The 12,500-nt window shown below is 37.0% G+C and overlaps 3 protein-coding genes across 3 annotated transcripts in view; 1 reads left to right on the top strand and 2 right to left on the bottom strand.

Annotated features, from left to right (window-relative positions):
* LOC138043950 (uncharacterized) overlaps window positions 1-6,892 on the bottom strand; it is an 18,331-nt gene extending 11,439 nt beyond the window's left edge. Inside the window, exons 1-4 of the mRNA XM_068890481.1 lie at window positions 6,493-6,892; window positions 2,405-2,647; window positions 1,984-2,056; window positions 334-426 (exon numbers count right to left, since the gene is read on the bottom strand). Coding sequence (XP_068746582.1) covers window positions 334-426; window positions 1,984-2,056; window positions 2,405-2,647; window positions 6,493-6,623 — 540 coding nt within the window. The 5' untranslated portion in view covers window positions 6,624-6,892. The remainder of the gene's footprint in view (window positions 1-333; window positions 427-1,983; window positions 2,057-2,404; window positions 2,648-6,492) is intronic.
* A 1,008-nt stretch (window positions 6,893-7,900) lies between these two features.
* Window positions 7,901-8,889, bottom strand: LOC138043956 (charged multivesicular body protein 4b-like). Its single transcript, XM_068890492.1, has one exon. It carries the CDS (start codon window positions 8,887-8,889, stop codon window positions 8,239-8,241), a length of 651 nt encoding a protein of 216 aa, XP_068746593.1. The 3' UTR covers window positions 7,901-8,238.
* Window positions 8,890-8,996: 107 nt separating this feature from the next.
* LOC138043953 (N-acylethanolamine-hydrolyzing acid amidase-like) lies at window positions 8,997-12,485 on the top strand. The gene is made up of 3 exons (XM_068890489.1): window positions 8,997-9,549; window positions 10,582-10,939; window positions 11,413-12,485. The coding sequence occupies exons 1-3, from the start codon at window positions 9,081-9,083 to the stop codon at window positions 11,642-11,644; spliced, it is 1,059 nt and encodes a 352-aa protein (XP_068746590.1). The 5' UTR covers window positions 8,997-9,080; the 3' UTR covers window positions 11,645-12,485.
* The last annotated feature ends 15 nt before the right edge of the window (window positions 12,486-12,500 follow it).

Raw genomic sequence — 12,500 nt, 5'->3', positions numbered from 1 at the left:
AACTATCATTCTATTTTGGTCATAAATTCTGGAGGAAACAACAACCAATGGGAGTAATATCTGAGACAAATTTCTCTTAATTTAAAAAAGGTCTCTGTCAATGTTTTTCTTTAAATGCCTCCTTATACAAAATAATAATTCTGATGAACATGAACACTGAAATTATACTGGTTGTGAATATGTAGTTTAGGATATTTGAATCAGAGTTGTATCTTATCTTGCCTTTGCCTCAAGCATGTAAAATGTAACACTGTGGCTTGAATGTAGAGCAGTGTTAGGATAACCATGACACAAGAAAATTGAGTTATTTTTTTGTTAAGTTGTTTAGTATACCTGTGCACGTGAATTAACAAGACTACTTGATCTTGCAACCCTCACCACAATTGTCTGAAGTCTCATGGACTGCTCCTCTGGATATGATAGAAACTAGTACAGGAAAAAAAAGTAAACAGAGCAGAGAAAGTAGTCTGTGGGATGAACTATAGGAGAGGGATTTCAGACTCCTGTCTGGATCTTTTTCCTTCCCTGTGAAAATGACTCTGAGATATGATGAGAAACTGAAGAGAGAGCCTTCTTAACGGTTACATAGGTAACAAAAACTTGTGAAAACAGTGACTGTCCTAATATTGCACAGGGAACTGTGGAATATATAGGTATTTCTTCCATGGTTTCCAAAAGCGTAGTTACTAAAACAAGGAATGAACTACAAATGTAAATGTAAATGTGCACTTAGTTGACTGCTCCCTACAAGGGCTTTTCAGGACCAACCGGCTCAATGGGATTGGATCGAATGCATGTGAAGGCGCCCAAGGCTGTCGCCATATGATCCATGTGTGATCTCAGAGCACCGCAAACCCAGGCAGATGTAATTGACTGAGAGTCGATTTTGAGGAGGGAGGAAATCCGGACTACCCGGAGAAAAACCCTCGGAGTCAGGTTGAGATCGACTGCACATACAACCCGAAGACAGACCCGGTTCACAGAGGTGGGAGGCACGATTGATGACCACTAAACCACCCTGACTCCCCATTGTCACACAACGCTTTTTTACAATGACCTACAAATTGATCTACAATGATCTACAATGACTTACAATGACCTACAATGAGGTGCAATGTACATTATAAGCTAAAATTAGCTTATGACCTACAATGAGCTACAATGGCCTACTTATAATTAAATGGCTTACAATCAAAGAGAAAGACAAATGAGGATCAGGGTGAAGAGTTTGGTGTGCGGAAAACATCAATTGTGCGTTGTAACATAACGCTTTTAGTCCATTGCATGACAGCCCAAATGATGACAGCAATTATGCACATGCCCTTGACGGCAGAAACAAACTGTGAAAAGACCCTTGCATGGTTTTCCTTTGTTTTAAAGCTAAAATGAAAATGTACAAATATCAAGGCTTTGCTTGGCAATGATAAAATCTTAATTAGAGCAGGAAAAAATGAAGAGAAGATATAATAAATTAATAAGTTATTCTTCCCACAATGTTTTCTTTGGTTCACAGTGTACAATGAAAATTTTCAACTTGCTCAGCAACAAGGTTTTGATTGATTCAAAGCACAGAGTGGAATGTTTTTAACCTTTGTAATGCAAACATGCTGCAGTGCCCTCAGAGCTACAAATTATCTCACTGGTATTTTAGCTCATTACAGGTCATAAGCTAATTTTAGCTCATAATGTACGTCATTGTAGGTCATTGTAGATCATTGTAGCTCATTGTACCTCATTGTTGGTCATTGCAGGTCATTGTTGGTCATTGCAGGTCATTGTAGGTCATTGTAGATCATTGTAGGTCATTCCTTGTTTTAGAAACTATGCTCTGAAAGGACCTAAAAGGGTAGTGGTCCATTAAGAACTTGCTTACACTTTTACTAGTAGTACAGCTGTAATAGACAAGATTGGTGAATATGACTTAAAAGAAACAGGCTGCACAAACCTATGATAAATTTAAAGGGAGTTGAAGACTGGTGTTACCTTAATTAAGCATCGACATGTCCCATGAATATGCTCTGTAAGATCAAACTCAGTTTCAAACAAAGACACTTTTCTGAAATGGAAGGAAAGATGCATTGTTTTAAAAGATAAAACTTGAACTGGCACAGGGAAGAAGATTAATTTTTTTTTATGAGAGGGCAAGTTATCTTATTAAACATGTATTCTGCATGTTTTTAAGACCAAAGCAAAGCACACTTATTGCAAGAATCCCAGTCTAGAAGCTTCTACAATTTTGAAAATACTTAAGATACTTACTTAAAATTATGCCAAAAAGTTGATTTCAGAAGTAAATCTACAGGTTTCAAGGCTTTAGAAAAATGCATGTTGATTGCCATCAATGTGGTGTTTTAAGCACATTTAAGTATAAAGAACCTCTTTCATCAAAGGAAATATTATATACCTTCCTTTCCTAATTGTAAGCATAATGCCCCTTGCCGTTTTCTCATAGTTGTCATCAATGTACAATTCAACATTCCTTGCTTCAGAAACAATAACAATATTTTTGATATAGAACTCTTGTGCCATTGGATGTGCTGTGAAGCTCATTTCACAGGGTATTAAGCCAGGTTGGGGTTTTGGCCTTGTGAGGGTAACCCCTGCTCCTGCAGATTGGACACATCCTACAACTAGCTGATCTTGTGCCCTAAAAGATTAATTAGACAAATAATAATTATTAGACAAACATTAAACATAATTATTATTATTATAACTTACAATCCAGGTAGGAAAGATTCTTTTGAAAAATATATCAAAACTGTGCAACATATATTTCGTGATATCCCAAAATAGGTACACACCCAACTTTGAATTTGCCAGCTTTCACAAACAAAAAATGTATGGCCAGTATCAATTATTACTGTTTCCATGGAAATAATTCATGTGGCAAAATCCTGACTGAGACAGGTCCAGTACTAACACAGGCAGCCCAGGCTCGGAGGGTGAAATTTAAGGATTAAGGATTTGTATGGGAATCCCAATGACGAACACTCAAAAAGATATTTACATGCAAGAGTTCTCTGATTTGCTCTCATCGTATCAAGGCTCAAGTGAACGGTTGCCCAGCCATGTCCAAATTCAGTGTAAGCAAGCCTCAAAGGATTTTGAATATTTGAATGTTCATCCCTGTTCTCAGCAATGGATACTAGCTGGACCTTGAAACTTGGGCAAAGAGAAGTAAATTTATCCATGTGGCCATTACCAGAGTTTGAGCGTGACTGATGCCAGAGAAGTGTGATTTTATCGGCGATATGTGGGGTAAGCTAGAATTCACTTTCCAGCCTTTCCTTTATTTACGTATACGTGACAACCCAGGAAGCTGGGAAGTTGTTTAAATCGTGTTAAATCAGGCAAATAACCGCACAGAAAGCGAAAATGTCAACAGGACAACAAAGTATGGCTTTCTTATTAAGACCTATTGCAAGTAAATATCTTTTTGAGTGTTTGCTATCGGGATTCCCATACAAATCCGTATAATTTCCACCCTCTGAGCCTGGGCCACCTGTGGTACTAACTGTAAATATTGTTCCTTCTATGTTACCTAATTATTGCTAATTTAAATTAGTTTGTCACATGTATAGTACTACTTATGGAATTTTAAACTTAATATGTACTTTAATAATACATGTGGCAGTCCACATCAGCTATTGCTGCCAAATCCCTAACCTGCTTTACCAAATAAAGAACGTATGTATGTAGGAAAGGGTTTGTCTCTTTATCTAGAAAATTTTATTATCCTGAACATGGCACCAGCAATAGCTAGGAAGCCATAGATGATTTTACGAACAGAAGAAAAAACACAAATGAGATGACAGCTACCGGTATGTGTAAGTTTAAACTGGAGATCCACATTCTATTATACAAAAGTAACATTTACATTCTAGGATCGATTAAGACACTTTTGTAAAATGAAACAACTTGGAACAATTACTTCATAGCTCACTTCATAGAGCAGTATGTGTTGTTGTTTAATTTTTTCTTGCTTCAAAATTCTTCAAACTAGTTCAATTTTGATTTTTCTTGTCTAATATTCATTATCATAATATAAAACACTCATTTTCATTCATTCATTTTCTTTGGCAATAACCACATAAAAGAAAAGAAATTTTAAAAAAAAACCACAATACACTAGAAATTTATAATAACTTAAAGACGATACACTAAAAATGTTTAAGGTGGTAATGACAAGGAAGCCTATATGGAAGCCGGGGGCTTATGAGCTATAGGCTTCCTGACAACATAGGTTACATCACACAAATTATGGGGACGGCATAAAATATAGAATGTATTATTTTTAAAAACAAAAGAAAAAGAAAAGAAGAGGAAAGAAGAAGTATGTAGCTCAACAAAGAGTATATATGACTAAGAAAGAAGGAATTTTTTTAAGTGCCCCTAACCCCAAAATATTTTTTCGCTAAAATGAATCTTTGCACCTGTTCGAAACGCGTTGCGGCCATTTTTTCATTTTTCTAACAAATCCTGCCATTTTAAAGGCTTCAAAAGTTGCAAAAATCCATGCATCTTCTGTCCACAACCGTGTCAGAAGGGGAGTAGGTCTATTCCTGAGTTGATGTCACAAACTGATTTACATTGCATTAACTCTTTGTAAACATGCATGCAATGTAGATTGTGACGTCATATCAGGAATAGACCCACTCCCCTTCTGACTCGGTCGTGAACAAAAGATGCTTGGATTTTCACAACTTTCGAAGCCTATAAAATGGCAGGATTTGTTAGAAAAAGGAAAAAATTGCCGCAGTGCGTTTCAAACAGGTGCAAAGATTAATTTTAGCAAAAAACATATCTTGGGGATAGGGGTACTTTAAGTCTTTTGGCAAACAAACGCATGCTTTCACTGTTTTGAATTTCAGGACTTGACGAGTTGAAAAACATAGGTCCTTGAAACCAAATTGAGAAGTTTCGAATATTAGTTCAACAGGGAGGTATGCAAAAAAGGTTGCTTATCATAGTAAAGATAACACTATGAAAACCACCGATCTGTGGAATGGGCCGGAATTATTGAGTGACTGCCCTGCCCACGTCAGTTATTTTTTAAACATTTTGATGAAATTATTTTCCCATGGTGTGAGCAGTAGCCAGCTTTCGCCGTCATGGTGTACAAGAACAACCACAGCAATGGAAACATATGTTTTCAAAATCATGAGTCCCACGAGGAAATTGTCCAGCGAAGAGGCTGCAAGTGCGACAATGGACTCGCTGTTACTTCGAGTGCAAGAAAGGTTTCCTGGCCTGAAAAGTAACGTCCAACACAACACCTCTCAAGAATTTGAACTACTTACAAGCGGAAGAGGGCGGGGCAGTGACTCAGTAATTCAGGGTCTTTCTACAGATACCGGAAAGCATTGTGTTTTTGGTCACTTGAGATTAGTCTTCATTTGGCGTTGTTTTGTTTTCTGTCTTTTGCTTTTTTTGTTTTATGTAATTTCTGCTCCAGTACTTGCAAAAGCTGCCATAATTCAGGCCTATTCCACAGATCGGTGGTTTTCATAGTAATTTATTGTTGAATTTTTTTACTTGTAAACTGTTTTTATAATAATAATTTTTATTATAATTTGTTGTGGTGATATGGTTTATGATGAGTTTAACTGTTTCCCTTGATAATTATTGTGTTTTTCCCTCATCATCAAGGCCTTTACCAAAGCAAACACCAGTTTCCTTCAGTACCAGTTTCCCTCTCTTTGAAATCTTGAGGAAAATCGAGTTTCCTGCCATGACAGTTGAATTAGCATTGAAATGACGGGCAAAACCTTTCATTGTTCATGTTTGCTTGGGCATTGAATAAACATTTACTCAGAAAAACCATTTTCTAAAATCAACATCCCAAGAGTAAATTACCGTATATTGAAAAAACTGGCAACCAGAACAAATTCCCACGACTTGATAAAAATAGTTGTTTCCTAATGTTTTGTAATATTACAACAAGGGAACTTAACGTAAACATAACTGAGTGTTTTTCGTTTAAAACTGCTTCAATAAACAACAAGTGCTCTACTCAACCACCTTGAATTGAATTGAATCACTATTAAGCAACAAAAAAGTCGCGTGACCCGAAATCATAACTTGAACGTGATCCTCTGCTGTTCTAACTGGATGTTTGTCACTGCGGAAAAGCGTACTGTATGTTAAATATATATTTGCATTTTTTTACGTTTAAAAAGTTTAGATTAAGTCGAGAGAAGCTAATTTTCATTTGAATGGCCCACGATCGAAAAGTTTAAGCATGTTTATTAAATAAATCTCATGGATAAATTCAACGAACTTCTAAATAATTTGGTACGTGGTTGCGTTCTTCTCGCCAAAGGAAGTACATTTTCACATCCAATATATGAGTTCTAAAAGCACTACTCTAAATCAGTGTCGCTTAGCTCAATGATTAAACCAAAAAAATTTAACCGTTTGTACTGTAACAGCATGCTCAGTAATGATAAATGTCAGTGTTACTACTATACGCTTTAAATATCAAAAGCTTACCTCGTTTCGCCATCCCCAACAACGTGGAAGACGGCCGATTGCACGGCTTGAATATCCAAACCATCGGGATAGTCCCATGAAAACGAAATCTGAAATCTAGCCCAAAAGTTTGATAATTCTTCCAGATCCATGAAAAAATCGATTCTCCGAATTTACTTTCGTCAGTGTGGGCATTTGAAGTGAGCGATGAGAGACATGCCACACATCATTGGCGCAGAATCTACAGAACAGCACAGCAAAAACTCGACCCCTCTAAACAAAACGAAGAATCCAGGCTTTCTTAAATAAGCAATATTTTACTCGTTTTGAGAGTGTTATAGCACTTTCCCTTTGAATGGACGGCAAAAACTCGAGAAAAGGGAGATGTGACACTTGTTTTCTTTCAAAGCGCGAAAAATCTGAGCCCGTGGTACCCAGTCTTCGACAGTCATTTTTCAGAAAATGGAAAATTAGAACAAACTGCTGGAATTAGGACTGGAATTACGGATGACGATAGAATGACGGTAAATAAAAATTAACAATATCTGGTTCTTGTAGTTGGCAAAATGTTGTATTTGTATTGGCCTATAAAACTGAAGAAATTAAAATGAATTTATGCATTTAATCATGTTTTCATGATCAATGCATTTCCAGAAAAAGAGCACAGGTCACCTAAGCTCTGTGTTGTGTTGAATTTACAGAGCTGATATAAATCAAAAAGTTTAATTAAAACAATAAGCACTAATGTTGCACTTAGTTGTCTGTTGTCTCTTTGTTATCTTTCTTTGGTAATCTGGTGCCATTCTGTCCACTATTTCGCTAGATATCCTCAACTGAAGACCTATGATATCTCTAAACTCAAAACAACACAGAACTTGGGCCACCTGGGAAAAAAATATGCCATTTTGGGTGATATTAAGGGTTGTTTTTCTTTGGTCTCCTATTCTCTTGTAACATAAGGAAATTTTCTATTTTTCTCCTGTCTTCCTTGTTCTAATTCTTACATCCATGAGCATTTCAAAAGCTGATTTATTTGTGCTGTACTATCATTGGACAACACCTCAGACATGGCTAGTCCACATTTTTCTTATTCTCTCTTAGCTCTGCAAGTTGATGGAACGTTTTGAAACCAAAAGGGACCACCATAATATATCAATAATGGTTGTAAGTGACTTAACAAAATACAAAAACCATACTTTTCTTACTTAAATTTTCATGGCCACAATATAAATTGACCGATGGCAAATCCTATATCATCCCTGAGAAATGAAAAATAAAAGCATACAACCAAATTATTGATGGGAACGTCATAGGTTTGACTTCTGTAGGAAATACTCAAGTTTTTTGACAAGTGTTCCCTAGTCATCATCAAATTCACTCATTTACGAGGCTTATAAATTAACAGCCATTTGCATAACAATCTCGAAAGTGCCATTCCAGTATTTATTTTTAAATTTCAGATACATTTGAATAATGCCTTTAATTTCTTTGAGAATAACCCTAACCCGTATTTATTAATCTCGGAACTCTAGACTTAAAAGGAGTTTAAACATGTCCAAGAACAACATTACCTGAAATAATTTGCCTCAAACCTGAGTCAGTAAACATGAGTAAATATACTCCTGTGAAAATTTATTTATTCAATTAATAATTCTCCTGAACTTCTTAATATCGCTCTTTAAAAATCTAAAATTAAGTCACGATGTTATTTATATCAATTGACGTTAACAAAAGTCCGCAAACAGCAATAAGCACAACCACATTCATTCACAGAGCACATGCTTTCATTTCATTCTCATCGTGAAGAGTATTCTGTCCATTAGGCAGTTCTCCAGACGGAACCCTGGGCAAATCTACAGCAGGCTGTCGTTCCATTTCAGTAATTTCTTCAATGTTGGAATTCGAAAGTTCCCGTTTGATAGCCTCTAACTCCTCATTAAGCTGCTCGTCATCAATGTCTTGATTCGAACCAACACCACAAATAGCTTCGGAGATTTCCCTGGAGAGATCTGTTTGCTCCTGAACATCGTCGATAATGTCATAAACATCGTCAGTGCTAACCTGATCATGGACGCTCTTCAGAACCTTAGCAGCAAAATTCATGCTTTTTAAAACTTCTGTGTTCATTCCAGCGCTTTCGAGCGCCTCGCGCTGAAATTCTAAAGTAGACAAGGTTCCATCTATTTGACTCAGCTGCTTTTCGAGACGTTTTCGCCTCTTTAGTGCCTGCACAGCCATCCTCTTGTTTGTTTTGACATGTTTTTTCGCCGTTGCGTTTTCAATTTCAATTTTTTTCTCCAAGAACTCTTGCTTCTTTTCCAACATTTCCTCTGTTTGCTTCAACTTTTGAACAGCGTGTTCAGTGGAAGGAATGTTTTCCTTGTTTTTAACAGCAAAAAGCGACTTGAACTTGCTCATGATTGCAGAAAAAGGAACAGCACCGACACGTCTTTTGCAAGCTCAACAATTTTAACGGCCGTCCAGTCTGCAGGTTTCAAAAGTTTAATAACGCCAAACAGGAAACCGTCATCACCAAGCTGTCAAGTTTATTTTTGGAAGGCGGAAGTCAAAAGTGTTCGGATCACATGACAGTTTTCACTTAAGTTAATATGGCTGGGCTTTCGTTACGTATTATTTTCTTTGCGTTTAGTTTTAGTGTCAGAAATGCACAAGGGGAGCCATTTCAAGCACCAAGCTACAACATAAACCTTGATCTTCCTCCAGAAGAAAGATGGGTTAACGTTACGAGCAAATACGCGAAATACTCTCCGCTAATCGTCGATGCCATACGCCAAGAAATTCCAACATATTTGGTTCCGCTTGCGGAGTTACTCGCTTTGTACATGGAAAAACATTTTCCTGAGCCGTTTCCTGCAGAAATGAGAGGTGTATCCAAAGGGCTTAACCTGACCCTGACGGACACTTTACTCCTCAATATTATGTATGACTTGACAGCATTCTGCACCAGTGTTGTTGCACAGGATAACCAAGGGAGTATTTTCCATGGTCGAAATCTCGACTACAGGTTTACTGGGATACTACGTAATATCACCTTTATATCAAACTTCCAAAGCAAAGGTAATTTGCCGTTCTTCAAACGCCTTAGTGTGGAGATTGCAGAGAGGTTGTTTGTCCGCAGAAAATTGGAAGCTGCATGGTGCCCTTCGGTACCTGTGGCAAGGCAATCCCATTACGCAGTTCTAAAACCACCTTGCATCTCATGTGCACCTCATTAAAAACAAAAGGGAATATTGAAACATGCCTTGTTCCTTTAAAAACAAAATTAATTTTCAGCAATCCTGCGCTTAACTCAGCAATCCAATAATTTTAATATGTTTAGTTGGTTTTGTCAAAAACTTGGGCCTCTACCGCTCAAGAAAGAAACGTCTTCTTCATAAAAAAACAAATAAATTTTTGTTTCACTGTGAATGTGGCTCTTTCAAAATGCAGTATATCTTTATCATAGTTTTACAAATGCAAATTTGCATCATTTTTATGCAGCTTTGTTATATTTTGATGCAAAAAGAATGGCATTAATTTTAAAAAATGAGATATTGAAACATGCTTACTTTGCCTCAGAATAGCAGAAATTGTGTTTCCGAAGACTTGAAATTTCAAAATTCTCCGGGGAAGGATTCCCCTGCAAACCTCCTACAGGGGGCCGCCAAAGGTGGCTCCCTTTCATCGAACCCCTTCAGCCTAAAACCTGGATCTGCCCCAGAGAAAATGATAAGGATATTTTTGTGTTTTAATGCAACCTAGGCAATTGCAAACAACCCAAACTTTCCAGGGTTCTGTCCAATAGCCCACTTTCGATCTATTAAAATTCATTCCTACACAAAAGGCACCATCTCAAGGCTCAGGGGGACTCATACAAATCCCTGCATTTATTCCCCAGAGCCTCGAGATGATGACTTTTATTTTGGACTGAATTTTAAAGTGGGCTATTGCTTGACAAACATTTCATATCAATCTGTAGTTCACAAATACTTAATGTACACACCCCCTTCATTCCAAGATATAATAATGTGCCAAAAAATCCAGTAACAAGCTTGTGAAATAGTAGATAGTGGTAACAGTTTCTGTTTTTAATATTTTCTTCTTTACTAGGAAAACTAATTTACACTGGTGTGACTTTCGCTGGTCAGGTTGGACTTTTGACTGCTCAGCGACCAAATGCTTTCACAATCTCTCTTGATGAAAGAGACCAGGGATTTGTATGGCAAAACATCTTACTGGCTTTATTAAACAAGAAGGCTTTACCTGTCACATTTTTGGTTCGAAATGTAGTTAGTACACCTGGAATGGATTTTGATCATGCTTTAGAAGTGTTGTCACAAATGCCATTAATAGCAGATTGCTATCTTATTCTTGGAGGAGTTAATGCTGGCCAGGGGGCTGTGATCACTCGAGACAGAGAAGACACAGCAAATATCTGGCTCTTAAGCAATGACACCAGAAAGAACCCGTAAGTAGATAATGAGAGATCTCTTTACGGTTATTCGTTTTGATTTTTCTTTTCAAGAAAGTGTTATTTGTGTCAGAATGTATCGCTAAAGTTTGCAAAACTGCATTAACTTCCCACTGCTTCAAACCTAGCAAATGTTTCCTCCATGCTGAAGACAGTGAGATGTTTTTTTAAACAAAGGTGCCTGGGTTTAGGGGCTTTCCTTGCTATTATCCATTTGGTGATAAGTCTTTTAAAATTTTTGTCACTTTTATCAGCATCATTATCATCATCATTATTGTCACATACATGTAACCACTGTAAGTCACCTTTTAAGTGGGTTCACAATATTAAGTGCATTATTCATACCAGCCTTCCAGGTTTTAGCCAACAAGTAACAAAACCCAACCCTCAAAATCAGGACAAAAAGTGTCCTGTCTGATCCCCCCAAGTGCTACAAAGTTATCATTTATATATTTTTTTTGTGGTAACAGGTGGTTCCTTGTTGAAACAAATTATGACCATTGGACCACACCCCCTCCTTCAGATGATCGTCGACACCCAGCAATAAAGGCTCTGACCAAGATTACTCAAGAGAAAATTGATGCAGAGACGCTGTTTAGTGTTATGTCAGAACATCCTGTGCTGAATAACAAGACTGTTTACACATGCATTATGCAAGCCAAAAATCCTGATCTTTTCAACACTTGGATTCGTCGACCTTAGTGGAGTGTTCATGGAGAGAAAGATTTTGTTGACTCCTGAGAAATTGTAAGACCTAAGCACTTATCAATGAAAACTGATAATAAATAGTTTGACATCTTTTTAATTTTTTTTTTTTTGCAAACATAGTAAATTTTTAATTACTATGTTTACCTTTGTGCATCAAACCAACCATTATGTAATATATCAACAACGAGTGCGAGGGTTTTATCAGGGGTTCCAAACACAGAGAAACATATGAAAGCATGAGGCCCCTTTGGCAGAGTGCCTTTATTTGTTGGAGGTGTTTAGAAACCCTAATGAAACCCGAAGCACGAGTTTTTGATATGGCTTCTCAAAGCATCTATTGTAGTATTTTTGTTTATTCATGATTGTATTGTATTGTTTTCAAAATTAGTATGTAAATTATTCAAAGTTGGCCTGGTAGTGATTTTTTTTTTTTGGAAGTCATTTTCGCATGTGCTTTTGAGAGATGGATGCAAGTACAGTCGCGTTTTAGATTTCCAAGAACAGTCGAAGATGAGTCTGCTTTAGTCAGTGAAGCTAGACCAAAGAGCACGAAGTACAAAGATAAGTGGTCAGTGGAAATTGTTCGAGAATGGCAAAGGACGAAAAATTTTAAATTTCCAGATTTGAAAGTTGGAAGCGTTTTCAATGATTATGGCTTCATCTCCTGTGTAATGTCGAGGACAATGATGAGAACATGGATGCTTTATTATTGAACTACTGTCTTGCTAAATTTATCCAAGAGGTGGCAAATGAGAAGGGCGGCCGGTATCGGGATGATTTCCGTACAGGTCCCTACTTCATTATGCATGCAGAATAAATTAATTATGCATTAGCGATATTGTTTTGTAGA

The sequence above is a fragment of the Montipora capricornis genome, chromosome 3 (assembly GCF_036669925.1).
Source record: "Montipora capricornis isolate CH-2021 chromosome 3, ASM3666992v2, whole genome shotgun sequence".
NCBI classification, from domain to species: Eukaryota; Metazoa; Cnidaria; class Anthozoa; order Scleractinia; family Acroporidae; genus Montipora; species Montipora capricornis.
Note: the sequence above shows the minus strand (reverse complement) of the source record. Positions and strands in the feature narration are given on the sequence as shown.